Source organism: Gigantopelta aegis, chromosome 9, assembly GCF_016097555.1.
Source record: "Gigantopelta aegis isolate Gae_Host chromosome 9, Gae_host_genome, whole genome shotgun sequence".
In the NCBI taxonomy this organism is placed as follows: domain Eukaryota; kingdom Metazoa; phylum Mollusca; class Gastropoda; order Neomphalida; family Peltospiridae; genus Gigantopelta; species Gigantopelta aegis.
The window spans coordinates 74,865,378-74,884,156 of NC_054707.1; the positions used below are offsets into that span (position 1 = coordinate 74,865,378).

Consider the following 18,779-nt stretch of genomic DNA (forward strand, 5'->3'; position numbering starts at 1 on the left):
CGTATATGCCAAATAAATGAAACAATCAGATTCTCTTATTTGTATATCTGGCTCACAATTTACCACATTTGATATCATATCACTGGTAAAGATTCGCAGAGGCAGCCTATAGAAATTAGCCACAGCTAGAGGTAGCAAGCAATCGCCATAAGAACTGTTCCATTTCCCTGGTTGTCTCAGCTCCTCAATGTCTTTTGGGAAGTGTTCAAGTATTTCATTTGTAGATATATTGTCTGTCTGTTTGACCATGCATGGCATATAATTATCTTTATGTTCCAACATATGATTACATACGTCACTCCTTAGTGTAGTGGGATCTTCATCTTTGTTAAGACTTTCAAAATGGATGAGAGAAAACAGTTTCCATTTGGTTCCACTGGAATTACTAGGATTCTTTGTAGTTCATTGCTTTTAAGTAAATTGTCTAGGCGCTTCATGTGACAGTTCATAATAATTTCTCGAAGTACAGTATCATTTGCACAGACATGTTTAGCCTTTTCTGATTCGTAATTGTCAGAAACAAGGTGCTCTAAATCAACAGAGTCGGAAGAAAGTATATTTTCTGCACTTGACAAATAAAGTTCCTCCTCGCTCAGTTCATCATTAACTGACAGGTTGAGCTTTCTTTTAACAGCTTTTCTTAGCAGTTGTCGGAGTTTGAGTGTGCACGATAGTTCTGCCAAAGGAATGTCATCATCACTTAAATATGCTTTTTGCATTTGTGGAGATATAGACTTGAGGTATTCTACAAGATACAGTTGTGAGGTTGGCAGCAATGAACTATCTCTTGTATCTATGGCTTAGCGATGTTCAGAAATGAAGACAAAATTGGTCCTGTATTTGACTCATTGCACAGCATGAGATGATGAGGTAGATTGAGGTAAAAGACTGAGGAGACTCTCCATGCAACTGAGGAGAGGTTGAGAATTCCTACTGGATGGATGTTGGGTGCACTCTTTGTCTTGAAGCTGTAAAACCTAATTTCGCAGTTCCAATGTTAAAATATGTTTTTCATTAAGAGGCAGGTTTTGGAGTATACTGTAAATTTCTGACCAATGATGAAAATCATCCATTACTCTGCGAAACGCTTTAAGAATATAGAACACACCTATAATATTAATACTAATAATTTGAAAACAATATCATTATAATACAAACAACTATTATGGTGTATGCATATGTGCAAGTTATGTATGTATGTATGTATGTATGTATGTATGTATGTATATGTATGTATGTGTGTATATGTATGTATGTGTATGTGTGTACGTGCGTGCCTGTGCGTGTGTGTGTGTGTGTGTGTGTGTGTGTGTGTGTGTGTGTATGTGTATACATATGCATATGCATTTAGATATAAGGTATATGTATGTATACATATATATTTAAACTTATAGCTACTGATATGAGATAAACATTTCTACTTACATGATTCTTTGCTACTGATCTCATTTCATAATGGCAAAAAGCGTTTGGTATAATGTTGTCTTCTTACTAGATAAATGTGATGTGTAAAAGACGCTCGTGGGACAACATTGTCTTCTTACTAAATGAAGATGTTTTGTAGAAGATGCCACACAAAATTTTGCCATATAAAAATGGATCGGTAAACTTTAGGTGAAAGAATTTAACCTGTTCTACTGTTTCTCTCTAACTGGCAAAGATAAGAACTGTTATAAATTATGTCCTGACAATTAACCCCACAGTGTGTTCATCTACATGTATCAGACATGGGCTTCCAAACACAATGTTTTTAAAATTACAGAATGGCAGTGAATGCCGACAAGTGACGTGTGTATCCTTCCTGCACTGTGTAATTGGTTTATTTTGTAACGGTTTTAGTGCAGAAAGGAGATGACCTTTCACTTGTCCCCTTTCTGTACAAAACATCCTGCACTTGTCCCCTTTCTGTACAAAACAGCCTGCACTTGTCCCCTTTCTGCATAAAAAGAAAAAGTTCATTGCATACATGCCACCTTTTGTTTTTAACTAATAACTAATTTAACTAATCAAGACATATTCCCACAAATTTGTCACAACAGAGAAGGGGATGCATATAACCTTCATAGCATATATAACTAAATTTCGCCAAAAAATGCACTTGTCCCCTTTCTGCTCTAAACCCTCGATAAAGTCTTATTTAATGATATTAACGTGATCTGAAATGGATTTGGTGAAAACCGCACCCGTTTTGAAGCCATTTTGAATGTTGAGCAGTATGGCGGCCATCTTGGAGTTTGAAAATTAATTGATTGAATTGGCCATCCTTGAATTAATATAAATCGATGCTAAAAGTCCCCAAAATCGACCAACATTTACATATATAAATAAGTTTTGATGTTGACCCCCCTAAGCAAACATTCGGGGGGTTCGAATGGTCATGTTTGCACATTTTATCAAATACTGCGGGAAGAAACACGCTGTCGCCACTTCATGGGCTACTGTTTTTTGATTAGCAACAAGGGATTTTTTATATGCACCATCCCACAGACAGGGTAGTACATACCACGGCCTTTGATATACCAGTCGTGGTGCACTGGCTGGAACGAGAAATATCCCGATGGGCCCTGCGATGGGGATCGATCCCACACCGACCGCGCATCGAGCGAGCGCCTTACCACTGGGCTTCGTCCCGCCCGTTGAAATAACTAGATGCAAACCCAATTCCTATTTGAAGCAAGAAGCCAAAATACACTGTGCTTCTTTAAAGGGATTTAACATCATCATACTGCTTCACAATGCGGCTGTGAGACTAAAGAACGGAAAACCGTCTATTAGCTAAAACAAAATCTGGAGACTGCAACGTAAGTGTCACATAGACTGGATGCGGCGCGTGCGTGCGGTCCCATTGTTGCGACTGATGCTTCTGTTGCTTGCATTTTGCACATTATACACCATGTCCTATTATTTCATTGCGGCTGTTCTCATGCACACATTCAGTCTAGACGCTCTCATTGAAATCAATGTCTTTTGATTTTTTTTAATATACAACTGGACCGCACGCACGCGCCGCATTCAGTCTACATGAGCCTTTATCGAGACAGATTCTCCCAGTCGTATGTCATTTTCGCTTTCATCGGCTATTTAAGCAATTGATGCGGTCATCTTTGTCCCGCTCATCCCGATAAGATGTACAGAATTCAATTACTGGTGCGAAACAGTTGGTGGACATCATCACTCATTGTAATTGGATGTCGCGAGAAGAAGAAGAAGAATTGGCCCAGAGGACGTGTGATTGATAGAGTGAGAGTGGGTGACGCTGCGACACTCGCGTGTTGAACAACGACGTAGATGCGTGAGTGCAGACATCACTGGTGACCTCCAAATCAAACCTCCGAGGACCTGTCCAGAAATAATAAAATCAAGGTGGAGACGATGGTCTCGACTACTCAGTTACTTTCTTTTCAAAACACATTTCAAGCACGGCTGTTTGGTGACTCTAAAGTATGATTATTTTACAATGGTAGAGAGAGAGAGAGAGAGAGAGAGAGAGAGAGAGAGAGAGAGAGAGAGAGAGAGAGAGAGAGAGAGAGAGAGAGAGAGAGAGACAGACAGACAGACAGACAGAGGATAGAGACTGAGAGAGACAGAGACAGACAGACAGGAAGACATACATACATAGAGAGAGGCAGAGAGAGAGAGAGACAGAGAGAGCGGGAGAGTGCGTGCGTGCGTGAGTGCGTGAGTGAGTAGGAGTAGAACAGAATACTCTGAATAATCTGCCGTCACACAGGCTACGTTTACTGAGAATGTAGCAAAAGATCTTTATATACATTTAAGCCATAACATTTGGTACCATGGTCTTTGGTGTACAAATCGTGGAGCGCTAACTAGTTCGGGATGAAAACGAGAATCTATCAGGAGTTATAGACAGTACGACCAATCGTACCTCAAGCAAAGGCTTAACGACTGGGCTGCATTCCACTCATTTGCTTTTATCAACGTCTGATTTGTCTTAAAACGTATTGATTGTGGTCGATATATATATATATTTTAATTGTTTTGATTTAAAACAAGTATTTGATATATGCTGTATATACTCGTCTCTTTGCAATGTTATTAATTTGGTTTTTGTTTTGCATTGTTTTCAGAAGAGTGTAGGCGGATTTATCTACAAATACATGTATGTATACTCTTCAAAAGAAGAAACGCAAAATCACATTGTCGTAACATTTGGAGAATTGATTTAATTATTGAATGGTGAGTCCGATAATTACCAAATGTTGCAGGATTGTTCACAATTCACTCTAGTCCATTGTGAGTAAGTGATAGGACACACAACCAAGGTCAAGGTCATCTGGAGTCAATACCGGGTGTGGCCTCCGCGTGTGTTGACAACTGCCTGGCACCGCCTGCCCATTGAAGCAACCAGAGTACGGATGACGTCCCGGGGGATGGTGGCCCACTCGGCCTGCAAGGCTGCTGCCAGCTCGGGCAGGGTCTGGGGCTGTGGTTGTCGCTGTCGGAGGCGTCGGTCCAACTCGTCCCATAGATGCTCAATTGGGTTCAAATCCGGTGATATCGATGGCCAAGGAAGGACATTAATGTTGTTGTTCTGTAGGAAAGCCGTTGTGAGACGTGCTGTGTGAGGCCTGGCGTTGTCATGTTGGAACACTGCGTTGGCGTTGGCCATAACTGGAACGATGTGTGGCCGGAGGATCTGGTCAATGTAGCCCTGTGCATTCAGGTTGCCCTGCACGTGGACCAGGTCAGTTCTGCCAGTGTGTGAGATGGCTGCCCACACCATGACACTACCCCCGCCGAATCTGTCCACTTCCTGCACGCAGTTTGCCGCATAACGTTCACCACGACGCCTATACACGCGACATCTTCCATCATGACGTCGGAGCAGAAATCGGGACTCGTCACTGAACCACACCTGTCTCCATCGCAGTTGAGGCCATTGTCGATGAATCTGGCACCACTGCAGTCGGAGTCGACGGTGTTGTGGTGTTAAGATGACACCTCGAACTGGACGTCTGGCACGAATTCCTACCTCACGTAGGCGGTTCCGTACGGTCTGGTCGGATATCCTGCGCAAACCTGGTATTGCTGCGGCTGTGGAGGTGGCAGTAGTCAATCGTTCCCGAAGGTGGCGTACCCGGATGTAGCGGTCCTGCCCGGGGGTAGTGACCCGTGGTCGACCGGATCTAGGGAGGTCACGTGTTGATCCATGTTGCTGGTAACGGTCCCACAGTCTGGAGATGGTGCTTGGGGACACATGGAATGCCCTGGCAACGGCCGTTCTGGATTCGCCTGCGTCTAGTCGGCCGATGGCATTGTTTCTCTGCGGTTCACTGAGACGTGGCATGTCCTGGATTGTCAACTGTCGGCCAGATACAGAGGCCAGGCAAGCGAACACCCTGCATTTTTATACTGTCGGTGTTCATGTTGCACGTGCAGACAACGCACGTGCAGTGGTGACATGGTTTGCACGTGGCTGCGTTTTTGCGAATATTCACATTTTGGAACTTTATTGTACAGTAGCTGCGTTTTATCGAATGTAACCGTGGGAATGTGTTTGGGACATGCAATGATCTTATATTCACAAAGCATGAACCGGTAGGAAACATAAAATCGGAGTTATAACCCATTTGTACCCTTTTGCGTTTCTTTTTTTGAAGAGTATATATATAAAATGTTACTTACTTGTTTTTGTCAAAACAAATTCAAACGTATTGTCCTTAGCATTTAAAAGAATCTATTCGAAGATTTCGAGCAAAGGTATCAAACTGTCTGTGAGAGTTTCATAATGATACGGTGTCCGCTACAATGACATGACGTGCTCATATACCACTAGGATTTCGAACACGCCCATCCAGTGTCCGAACTCCGATAAGATCGGGGACCTGACTCGGGGGGGGGGGGGGGGGGGGGAGTACAATGACATATAGCGCCCATCATTCACAATTAATTTACTTTCATCCTTACATCAAACGAAAGAAAGAAAAAAAAAGGAATTTTATTTAACGACGCATTAAACACATTTTGGCTTACGGTTTATAGGGGTCGGACATATGGGTAAGGACCACGTAGAAACCCCCTGAGACTAGACCATGACGTGGCGACAGAGGGTTTTCTCTCTCAATATCTGTGTGGTCCTTCACCATAATTCTGACGCCATATAACCGTAAATAAAATGTGTTGAGTGCGTCGTTAAATGAAACATTTCTTTCTTTTTGGTTGGGGCGGGAAATAGCAAGAGGGGCTACTGACAGAACCTGCACTATGGTACAAACCCTAGACCAACTAAACTTAACCCCTATGGTAAAGTTTGTTTTGTTTAACTACACCGCTAGAGCACATTGATTAATTAATTATCGGCTATTGGATGTCAAAAATTTGGTAATTCTGACAGGTAGTCATCAGAGGAAACCCCCTGCATTTTTTTCCTAATGCAGCAAAAGATATGTTATATGCACTTTCCCACAGGCAGGAAAGCATAACCCCGATAGCGTCATCAAGGAATATGCCGTCTTACAACGATCCTTATCTTATTCACCTTCTTGCACTATTTTCTTTATTATAATTCTTATCCTTATTCAAATGTACCACACGCGGCCAATCTGAACTCTTCATCTAAACTGCCTGGTCGAGTTACGTCCTTGTAACAAAACAGATATTCATGGACGGCAAAACAATCAAACATTCGCTAACTCGTTAAGCGCTGTTGTCAACGCTCAGAAGAAACCCAAGATCAACTGGCGCCTCCCCTCTCTCATTTACGTCATCGGATCTTGGTCTACACTTGAGGACAACAAAGGTCCTCCAACGGGTCCTTCAGCCGAGCTTCTGACAAGTCCGTCTAATGAAAATTCCTTTGGGCTTTTGGAGGAGTCAATATGCACCCTCATCAATATTCACGGCAAATTGACACAGTAATTCAATATTACTCCGAGATTATTATATGATTAGCCTCGAGTCCAAAGGGATTTTTGGGAAATGTTTCTACTTCAAGAAAAAAAAATCAATGTACATCTATAGAAAGTTCACCTGAGGACTCTTGAGGGGAAAAAAAATAATAATAATAAAAAAAGAGAAAAAATTTTAAAAAAGGAAAAGAAAACTACCAGCTCGTCTTAATTCTAAACTAGACAAACATGGGCGCTTCCTTGGAACGTTTGCTTCGAGATTATGCCACTTCCGCTTTTAGGAATATAACTCAGTTAATGTGGTTCAGCGACGCTCGTTTGCATAATAATTATTCATAGACTCGCCGTACAAACCGCTGCCGGCTACGAAATGATAATGACGTGAGCGTTCTTCTAATATGTGTGCAAATTGTCATTTTCCGAGTATGTCTCGTTAGGAGCTATTTTTACTTTTACTTTGAAAGACCAGTTGCAATTTCATATACGATGTTTGGGACTTTGCTTACACATGGAAATGCGAGCCAATGACGTCCATAAGATGCATTTCAAGTGTCCAATCTACATAGTCAATATTTTATTATCTAATTTTATATTGTACGCGCCGAGTCTGTGACCGCTATCAAACAAGAAGTGGCCGAATGATGGTCTTGGAGTGTTTTTATACGCACAGGCACGTACGTGTATATATACACAGGTACGCACGGAAAGACACATTAATGCATGCAGACATACATGCAGACATACATGCAAACATGTACGCAAACATACATTCATACAAATACCTACCTACATACATAACTACATTATATACATTGCGGGCGATTTGGTGCCATAGGTTCGAGTCCCAGCAACGGCATGGGACAATTTGTGAGGCCGGAAAGAATTTAATTATCTCGTACGCTAGTGCGTTAACATCTTGCGTTGCGTACGTTTTTACCATGCTCATATACCACAGAGGTTTCAAGCATGTCCGCCCCGGAGTTCGATCTCCGGGGACCCAACACGGGGCAGACGTGAACATCTATGCATTTTATAGTCAAACCCGACATGCATACAATATATAGATATTCATACATCAATATATACATCAATACATACATACATACATACATACATACGCGTACCGGTACACAACTATTGTATGGCCATGTCAGTTATTTTCTGCTGGTAGATAATTTGTCAAATTTATATAAATCAGGTTTACGATTAGCTAGAATGGTAATCTAAGTTACAGTTACTGAGCTATACGCTATAAAGATTATATCTAGGAGAAACCAGAAGTCTATAAAGGTTAATTCACGTTGTCCCTGTTAACCTGTATGTAACAGCCTCTTCCTCATAAATGTTTGTTTCTCTGTGTCCCTTAGGCGGCCTTTCAGGACAGATTCGTTTGTACAATTTGTTCGATAACAGGTCTGCACGATAATTGGTCTCGTCTGGTTAGTTTCCACTGTTTGGGTGGATTGCTAATCGATATACCGGGTATAAAATCAGGGGGTAATACGTGCAATCATTCGTTAAATAAAGGTCATGTATTTGCTGAAAGAAAATTAAACAATAGTTAATTTAACTAGTAAATATTTACTATTGTATTAGTACAATTAAACAATATTGTTTTATTCACTGACCATCAGGCTATACGTGTTGAGGGGAGCAATTGTCCATGTCCAAGTCGTGCCTTCAACTTGAACTTGATGGGGGGGGGGGGGGGGGGGGGGGGGGGAGGACGGAGATATATCTTATTTTGGACGATGATAAATTCTCAAAAATCTTCAGTGTCAATATTCGCAACTTTAAAACGAAGGAAATGGTTTATTTAACGACGCATTGAACGCATTTTATTTACGGTTATATGGCGTCGGACATATGGTTAAGGACCACGCATATACTGAGGGAGGAAACCCGCTGTTGCCACTTCATGGGCTACTCTTTTCGATTAGCAGCGAGGGATCTTTTATATGCACCATCCCACAGACAGGATAGCACATATCACGACCTTTCATGTACCAGTCGTGGCCAGAAATAGCCCAATGGGCCCACTGACGGGGATCGATACCAAACCGACCGCTTATCAAGCGTGCGCTTTACCACTGGGCTACGTCTTGCCCCCCCCCCCCCCCCCAACTTTAAAAATTACTCTCCAACCACCCTCCTTTTTATCGCTTTTGTGGATTATACGGACGTAACCTCTTTTAGTGTTTTGAGTGCACTAAAGAAGATACGAAAAATTATCATGCACTGCTGTAACGTAAAATATTATTGGACAATCTGGCACTTACAAACCAATGACCGTGTCGGCACTACACATGAACCATAAATGAGGTCACGTACTTTAAACAGTTTGCATTTACGTCTCCCTGGTTTCATTGTCAAATTTTGTAACAAAAGGTTTATTTTAATACAATTAATTATATACTTTTTTTTGAACAAAACATAGAACCTTTGGAAAATTTGGAAATTAGTAATTTAAAAAAAACCTGTAGTCCATTCCTCTTCAATCAATTCCCTACGACTGGTATATCAAAACCATGTTATGTGCTGTCCTGTCTGTGACATCTAATAGTCGAAGATTAATAAATTAATGTGTTCTAGTTTTTTTTAAACAAAACAATGCGGCGGGATTTTGCTCAGTCGGTTGAGTGCTCGCTCGAGGTGCTTGCGTCGCAGGATCGAACCACCTCGGAGGATCCATTCAGCTGATTGGGTTTTCTCGTTCCAACCAGTGTACCATAACTGAACAAAGGCCGTTGTATGTGTTTTCCTGTCTGTGGTAAAGTGCATATAAAAGATCCCTTGCTGCATTAGAAAAAAATGTAGCGGGTTTCCTCTGATGACTACGAGTCAGAATTACCAAATGTTTGAATCCAATAGCCGATGATTAATTAATCGATGTGCTCCAGTTGTGTCGTTAAACAAAAACAAAACAAACTTAAACCGTGCGTTTTGGTCTTGATTCGAATTGAAGGGGACGCGATGTAGCCCAGTGGCAAAACGCTGGCTTGATGCACGATCGGTCTAAGATCGACCCTCATTGGTTGTCCAATTGGGCTATTTTGTATTTCTGCCAGTACTCCACAATTGGTTTGTGGGTTTATACATATAAAATATCCCTTTCTGTTAAACAAAAACGAGTAGACCATGGAGTGGGGGCAGCGGGTTTCAACTCTCATTTTCTACGTCGTCCTTAACTATATGCTTGACGCAATATAACTGCAAACAAAAAAATATTTCTTTCTTTGTTTCTTTCTTCTTTCTTAAAATAGACAATTATGCATACTATTCTTGTCGGACTTTTTCTCTGAAGCAGAATTATAATTTTGTATCATTAGGTCGCATCATTTCGATTCACATATAAATCTATTAACGCTGAGTTATTTAAAGAGTTCGTTACAAAGAGAAATCGGTACGTAATTAAAAGTCTAATTACACATTTATCTCATGATGATAACTTAATTTGATATGGGCTTTTTATTCCTCTTTTAGACGCCGTATATTACAAAAATAAATATGAATGATAAGCCATGCTGTGTGCCTACGATTGTCATTTGCATAAACTGAATATTTTGCCGCGTTAGAACGGCCTAATAGAAGAGAAAAATTATTGAAACACTGATGCTTCGAAGGGGTCGTTGCCTCGTGCAATGACGCCTTCGACATTACATATCAGCTGTGATAATTAATGGTCAAAAATGCACAAAACGTAGAAAAATAGGCCTGGACCTCCCGGCTTGTAGCTTTGGAGGCCAGGCCCGCAAACCAGGTTCGAATTTTGTAAATAATTTTAATCAACATACACTATAGAAACTTAAAGAAAACAAAAACACAAGCATGCACTAAATAATGTATTATACTACAAGCACAAACACTTCTATGTCCATTTATATATTTTAACATTCAACGAGAAACTGGTTAATTGTATATAGGTAGGAACTTTTCATGAATAAATCGGGTACCCGGCTTGTCCGGTAATGCCTGAAAAGAAAACAAAATGAATAAAATGAATGAATGAATGAATGAATGAATGAATGAATGCTTAACGACACTCCAGCACCAAAAACAAACAAAAAACCACACATCGGCTATTGGGTTTCAAACAAAAATAAGTCTGTTCATTTCATGTGACTAATATTATGAACCAGAGGACTACTTTCATCCCGCCCCTTTGAAATGCACTTTATAAAAAAAATCATTATCCACAATATATATATATATATATATATATATATATATATATATATATATATATATATATATATATATATATAACTAAATTACCCTGAAAACGCACCTTTGCGTATCTTTATTTCCCCCGGTGCATGTCCCCGAGCCCCTCTACAGATCTTGCTTCCTTAGCGAATTCGGCTCATTTGCATTCGACAAACTTGAATTGCCCTTTTTAGAATTTTGTGACCCTTCCCGTTGCAAAATCCTGGATCTGACACTAGTCGCTGATATACACTTTGTGTTATATCTTTCTAAAACACAGTTTCTTGTTTGAGCGGCCTTCATATATCAGCTGATGTCTGCGCGATTTTTCTAATCTCTACGGGATTGCCACGACCTAAAATCGCGCTTGGAAAATCGCAGATTTGGGAGTCAGGTTTTCATGCCCGCGGGGTTCGGGCGACCAGAAAAATCGCAGCGGAGCCTGTAGAAATCGGACATCGTCCGCTAGGACGTCTCGCGAAAATTCCCTTTTTGGCCTGTTTTAGGAGTCGCGCAGGTGCCGCGACCGATATGTGAGGGCCGCTTTGGGAAGGACTTTCCGTTGGCACTGTCATTAACCCTAACCATAACAATTTATTATAAATATTTATAATGTTCAATATACGTATGAATGAATGCTTATGTTTATAATCTGTTGAAGTATTCTCGTGTTGCTACATATACTAATAATTGACTGGGATGTATTGCTAAAAAAAAGCAGGTTAATAAACTGTATATTTCAACCAAATATGCCATACAATGTTGTGTTTAGAGAACCAGGTACCTTTAAAGTGACATACTCTAGTTTATATACATTACGTCGTATTTTTCACTATTAGAGTCGTTTTTTATCATTTAAATTACAAGTTGCTTACGATTTCGTGATTAGAATAACAATGTTCGTACATCTGAAGTGTTTGCGGTCATTCTGGTGTTTAAAATACCCCAGAATACATTTTATAATAATTCTAAAAGTTTATTTTGTTTAATGACACTACTAGAGCATATATATTTTTTAATCATCGGCTATTAGATGTCAAACGTTTGGTAATTTGACATTGTTAAATTATTGAAACACAGAGCAAGTACCTTTAATAAGCATCTGAAACTGTTGGGAGAAAAAAACAACAAAAAAAACCCGATGACGTCTAAAGAACCACTCGTTTGGCCATACGACCGAAAACAAGCAACGATTCGTGAAATTCTAGCACATTATAATTGTGATTCCTGCGGAATAAAATATTGGATCGATGACACATGACAATTGTGCTCGACATGACAGTAATATCCCGACGACAGACCCCCAAATTAGATTCATTTGTCTGTAAATACTTCATATGTAGAACACTAGGTCACAGCTCTGCGGGACAGGGGCGCCAGCAGAAAGGAGGGATTTAATAAAGCGATAACCAGGACGTCAATATGGCTGAGAACACAATTACTTTCAGAGATTCTACCCACCCCATCCCGCCTCAACATTTCCAATCTTTGATACACTATAGATAGATATTTTTAATAGGTTTTTAGGTTATTTATGTTAGATTTATGATGTGTGTGCCAAAATAAATGTATGACTCAGTTGGTAATTTCCTTCTTTATCACCAGTTCTAAATCCAAATCATATACAATTATTTTGAGTAAATTTATAAATTAAAGATTAGAAATACTGTTTTGAGTATTTCATGTTTTAACCATAACCGCAATATTACGAATATACATAAACATTGCTGCTGCTACTACTACTACTACTACTACCACCACTACTACTACTACCTGTTCTACTACTACTACTACTTCCACTGCTGCTGCTCCTGCTGCTACTACTATTACTATTGCTGCTGCTACTGTTGCTGCTGCTACTGCTGCTGCTACGGCTGCTGCTGCTACGGCTGTTGCTGCTACTGTTGCTGCTAATATTGCTGCTACTGTTGTTGCTACTGTTGCTGTTGCTACTGCTACCGCTACTGCTGCTGCTACTGTTGCGGCTACTGCTGCTGCTACTGCTGCTGCTGCTGCTGATGATACTGATACTGCTGCTGTTACTGCCGCTACTACTGGTGCTGCTACTGTTGCTGCTACTGCTGCTGCTATTGTTGCTGCTGTTTCTGCTACTGCTGCTACTGTTTCTGCTACGGCTACTCTTGCTGCTACTGCTGCTGTTACTGCTGCTGCTGCCGTTGCTGCTACTGCTGCTGTTACTGTTGCTGCAACTGCTTCTGCTATTGTTGCTGCTACGCTACTGCTGTTTCTGCTGTTGCTGCTACTGCTCTGTTGTTGCTACTGCTACTGCTGCTACTACTATTGTTGTTGCTGCTGCTGCTGCTACTAGTGTTGCTACTGCTCTGCTGATACTTCTACTGCTGCTGCAGCTACTGCTACTGCTACTGCTGCTACGCCTGTTGCTGCTACTGCTGTTACTACTGCTACTGCTTCTGCTACTGCTGTTACTACTACTACTGCTACTGTTGTTACTGCTGCTGCTACGCCTGCTGCTGCTACTGCTGGTACTACTGCTACTACTGCTACTGCTACTGCTGTTACTGCTGCTGCTGCTACTACTCTGCTGATGATGCTACTACTACTGCTACTGCTGCTGATACTGCTACTGCTAGTTCTACTGCTACTGCGGTTACTACCGTTACTGCTGCTCCTGCTGTTGCTGCTACGCATGCTGTTGCTACTTCTGGTACTACTGCTACTGCTGTTGCTACTGCTGCTGCAGCTACTGCTGGTACTACTGCTACTGCTGTTGCTACTGGTGGTACTAATGCTACTACTACTGCTGCTGCAGCTACTGCTACAGTTGGTGCTAATGCTGGTACTACTGCTACTGCTGCTGCTCCTATCGCTACTGCTACTGCTACTACTATTGCTGTTGCTACTGCTGCTGCTACTGCTGCTGCTACTGCTGCTGCTGCTACTGATGCTGCTGCTACAGCTGTTACTACTGTTACTACTGTTACTGCTGCTACTGCTACTGATATTGCTACTGCTGCTACTGCTACTGCTACTGCTACTGCTACTGCTGCTACTGCTACTGCTACTGCTACTGCTACTGCTGCTACTACTACTGCTACTGCTACTGCTGCTACTGCTGTTGCTACTGCTACTGCTACTGCTGTTACTGCTGCTGTTGCTACTGCTGTTGCTACTGCTGCTGCTGCTACTGCTGTTGCTACTGCTACTGCTGCAATTGCTGCTTCTACTGCTGCTGCTACTGATACTGTTTTGGTACTGCGCTACTGCTGCTGCTGCTGCTGCTACTGCTACTGCTACTGCTTCTGCTACTGCTGTTACTACTACTACTGCTACTGTTGTTACTTCTGCTGCTACGCCTGCTGCTGCTACTGCTGGTGCTACTGCTACTACTGCTACTGCTACTGCTGTTACTGCTGCTGCTGCTGCTGCTGCTGCTGCTGCTGCTGCTGCTGCTACTCTGCTGATGATGCTACTACTACTGCTACTGCTGCTGATACTGCTACTGCTAGTTCTACTGCTACTGCGGTTACTACTGTTACTGCTGCTCCTGCTGTTGCTGCTACGCATGCTGTTGCTACTTCTGGTACTACTGCTACTGCTGTTGCTACTGCTGCTGCAGCTACTGCTGGTACTTCTGCTACTGCTGGTACTAATGCTACTGCTACTGCTGCTGCAGCTACTGCTACAGTTGGTGCTAATGCTGGTACTACTGCTACTGCTGCTGCTCCTACCGCTACTGCTACTGCTACTACTATTGCTGTTGCTACTGTTGCTGCTACTGCTGCTGCTACTGATGCTGCTGCTACTGATGCTGCTGCTACAGCTGTTACTACTGTTACTACTGTTACTACTGTTACTGCTGCTACTGCTACTGATATTGCTACTGCTGCTACTGCTACTGCTACTGCTACTGCTACTGCTACTGCTACTGCTACTACTGCTACTGCTACTGCTGCTACTGCTACTGCTGTTGCTACTGCTACTGCTACTGCTGCTACTGCTGCTGTTGCAACTGCTGTTGCTACTGCTACTGCTGCAATTGCTGCTTCTACTGCTGCTGCTGCTACTGATACTGTTTTGGTACTGCGCTACTGCTGCTGCTGCTGCTGCTGCTGCTACTGATACTGATACTGGTTTGGTACTGCTACTACTACTGCTGCTGCTGCTGCTGTCGTGAAAACTCATCCCGGTACCGGCTCCCACCCAGAGTGAGTTGAATGGGTAGGTGTAAGACCATTGCACAGACTTCTCTCTCACTGACCACTACCAGCTGACCACTAACCCACTGTACTTGACAGACATTCCAGATAGCTGATGTGTGTGCCCAGGACAGCGTACTTGAATCTTAATTGGATATAAGCACGAAAATAAGTATAAACAAACAAATTACATGAACTAATAAGGCACCAAAAAAACATAACATAAAAATAAACAAAATGAGAATCAAACATATAAAAGCATAAACAAAGACATAAGAGAGAAGGAAATGAGGTAAACTATGTTACTAGTAACTAGATGATACACTGACACGCACACGTCAATAATACTACCAATCAAAACATCCGACTTATTGCAAGCTACGGCTCTTTGTTAGAGTACCGCGTCGCTTACATTGGCTCACGGGCAACCGTGACTTTGGTGTATGGCGACGCGGTAACGAACACGACGAAGAGGAAGGGAAGAGGAAGGAGGAAGAGGAAACCTGCACCAGGGACGGCTCAGGGGGGACCTAAACTGGGTCTGTCTGCGTCGCCACCCCCACCCCCGGGACCCGATCAACCAGTGCCAGCCGACGCAGATACCTCTGAACAGACTGAGCCAGCGGACCAGTCGACGCCGCTGTTGAACACAGCGATCTGCGAAACTCCACGGCGTGCGTCTCCCGTTCCAACCCCTTCGAGGCGGTCGGCGTCGAGTCCCCCACCCCCGGGGGGCTCCGCCAAGACCCCTGTGGATGGCGCTGCTGCGAAGCGGAAGGCCGTCACCCCACCGAGTAGTGACCAGCCAGCCAAGGCCCGGCCTTCCGCGACCGCCCGGGGCAGGGACGCCGCCTGGAGCCTAGCCATCTCCAAGATCAAGGGCCAGTACGCTCGATACTTGGTCGGGGACACCTTGGACACCAGCTCACTGTCGGAAGGCATTCTTGAGGGCAACTTTAAGAAGTTTCCTGACGGAGTTGAGTGTGCCATCCACGCCATGGAACTACGAGACGGGAAGTTTGGACTTGTGGTGACGTCGCGCCGAGATGATCTCTACAGACAGGGAATACTCTTCGAAGACATGGACAACTACACCATCCACAGAGTACTGAAGATCATCACCGGTGCCCATTACGTCGAGCTAGCTAAGACCTTGCTAGCCCACCGTTGGAGGAAACTGGTGCCACAGTTCAACGCCAAGCACTTTATCTCGTCCCCGTAGTCGCCAAACTTTCCAAGGGCTTAGTTGGACTTTTATTTTTTTTTTTTTTTTTTTTTTTTTTTTTTTTTTTTTTTTTTTTTGGTAAACAGTCCGACGCACTTTATTTTGGCAGCCCGTCTAAATTGCTCAAATCACTTTAAAACCCTTTCGGTCGAGCAGTCTAATTTTGTTTTTTGGACTTAAATCTTTGTCCAGACATGAGTTGTATGAATGAGCTCATTTTGGCTTTAGGTCTTTGACCTAACTACTAAATCCGCCCACCTTAAACTCACACGCCTCCCCCTCCCCCCGTCCCCCCCGGACCGGACCATTTAGATCGGACTTTAAACGTTTAGACCTCCGTTCAAAATTATATGTCGAAATTATTCTCTTTTTTTTTAATATTATTAAATAGTCCGATCCTCTCTTCTTTCTCTTATTTATTTTTGGACTGTCCATCTAAAATGCTCCAAATTATATAAATATTCGGCCGAACAGTCAATTCTTTTTATTTTTGGCTTTTTTTTTAATTCTATTAACTTTTTTACTAATAGTTATTTTCAAAATTCTGCCCATTTTCAACTCTATCCTCCCCTCATCCCGAGTCAGGCTACCGATCTTATCGGAGGTCGGACTCTGGATGGGCGTGTTCGAAACCCTAGTGGTATATGGACACGTTAAATTGTTATCTATCTATCCGATTCCGTAAACGTAACTCAACAAACTTTCCCGGGAGCATCTAAGCGTGTGAGCGCTAAATGTTGGCCGTTTGCTTTTTTTCCACCTGATTTACTAAATTAAAAGGCTCAATTAGGATTGATTAAATTACACGCTTCACTAGTTCGTCTATATCGATATTTATGGCTATATGAAATGTAGGTCAGATGCAATAATTCTACAATGGAAGTAGGCTGCATGCGATAAAATATTACAATCCGTCTATTGCGTAAAAATCTATGAAAATGACCCCTCTATCTCTCTACACTCTGACCCCCCCCCCCCCGGTCTCTCTCTCTCTCTCTCTCTCTCTCTCTCTCTCTCTCTCTCTATCTCTCTCTCTCTCTCTCTCTCTCTCTCTCTCTCTCTCTCTCTCTCTCTCTCTCTCTCTCTCTCTCTCTCTCATGAATATGGTTGAGTTAAAGAGGATGACTCGATAGCTCATAACGTATCGTGGCAAGTCTGCAAGATGCGGGCGATTCGGTGCCACAGGTTCTAGTTCCAGCAACGGCAAAAGTCAATATGTGAGGTTAGAAAGGATTTAATTATTCCCTGCGGTAGTGCGTTAATATCTATGTATGTAATAGTTAAACCGGACATACATATAATATAGAGATATTCTTACATCAATACATACTAGTCATTGCCAGGTCTGCCCACAGTTTCATGCATGTAAGCGGGATCGACCGCGTAGATTGTAGGTCCCACGCGTGTGGCTGAGTTAAAGAGCATCCTTTTTTATGGATGCCTCAATAGCTCAGAGCGCATCTTGGTTAGTCTACAAATTTGCAGGCGATTCGTTGCCATAGGTTCGAGTCCCAGCATTGGACAATATGTGAGGCCAAAAAGGATTTAATTATACCCTACGCAAGTGCGTTAATATCTATGTATGTAATCGTCAACCTCGACATGCATACAATATATAGATATTCATACATACATACATACATCTGACATTTAACAAATGACTGAATAATGCTAGGATCAGACTGTCAACTGTGACGACGAAGTTGGCCAACTCGACGATTGTGTTGTACTTTATCCAACCTCCGACTGTGATGTTGTTGCTCATATTAACAACTAATTGGTAATACGACGATAATCGAGTTGTAAGTGGTCCATCAGTGGTAATGCGCCAAAAAACCCCAGAGAATAAATCGTCTGCAGCCGTTTTAATCTGTTCTAAGTGACTGTGATATATTGGCAATGCACGCCCTTTGCTACTGATTCATTCGACTCATTTCTGTCATTTGTCATAATTGTAGCGTTTGAAAGCTTTTACATCATCTGGGAAGAAAAACAGCCATAATTTGAGTAGCTTAAGTGGTAGCAATGGCTATGTTAACTCCTTATTTAAAAAAACAAGTGTTGCAATATCCACATGTTACACACCTATCTGTTGTTGATAAAGAAATGCCTGGGGGTACTTTACACATATCGTTTTCTGTCTGCTTTAATATGAAGAGCTCAGGCAAACAAATCCGGTTAGTCTTTTTTTTTTACCTCTTTCGTTTTAAAATCAAAGGCATTTTTTATTTACTGGGCTGTTTTTAGCGTTTATAGTAAAAAGAGGTTAAATTAACGAAATGTCAGCCTTCCAAACTTTTT

At 42.2% G+C, this 18,779-nt stretch overlaps 1 protein-coding gene across 1 annotated transcript; it reads right to left on the minus strand.

Annotated features, from left to right (window-relative positions):
* Window positions 1-302: 302 nt before the first annotated feature.
* On the minus strand, window positions 303-16,195 carry LOC121381755 (uncharacterized protein DDB_G0271670-like). The gene is made up of 6 exons (XM_041511104.1): window positions 16,143-16,195; window positions 14,300-14,383; window positions 13,744-14,262; window positions 13,472-13,633; window positions 12,948-13,288; window positions 303-745 (listed from the first exon to the last, which is right to left on the minus strand). The coding sequence occupies exons 1-6, from the start codon at window positions 16,193-16,195 to the stop codon at window positions 303-305; spliced, it is 1,602 nt and encodes a 533-aa protein (XP_041367038.1).
* Between the last annotated feature and the right edge of the window lie 2,584 nt (window positions 16,196-18,779).

What these genes read in the sequence shown, in the direction of transcription:
- LOC121381755 (XM_041511104.1), bottom strand. Translation starts at nt 16,195, where the DNA reads ATGCCTTCCGACAGTGAGCTGGTGTCCAAGGTGTCCCCGACCAAGTAT. An exon ending in ACCAGAAGTAGCAACAGCAT is followed by an intron (nt 13,634 to 13,743) that starts GCGTAGCAGCAA and finishes TCATCAGCAGAG; the next exon opens with TAGTAGCAGCAGCAGCAGTA. An exon ending in CAGCCGTAGCAGCAGCAGCC is followed by an intron (nt 746 to 12,947) that starts GTAGCAGCAGCA and finishes TGTATCTTGTAG; the next exon opens with AATACCTCAAGTCTATATCT.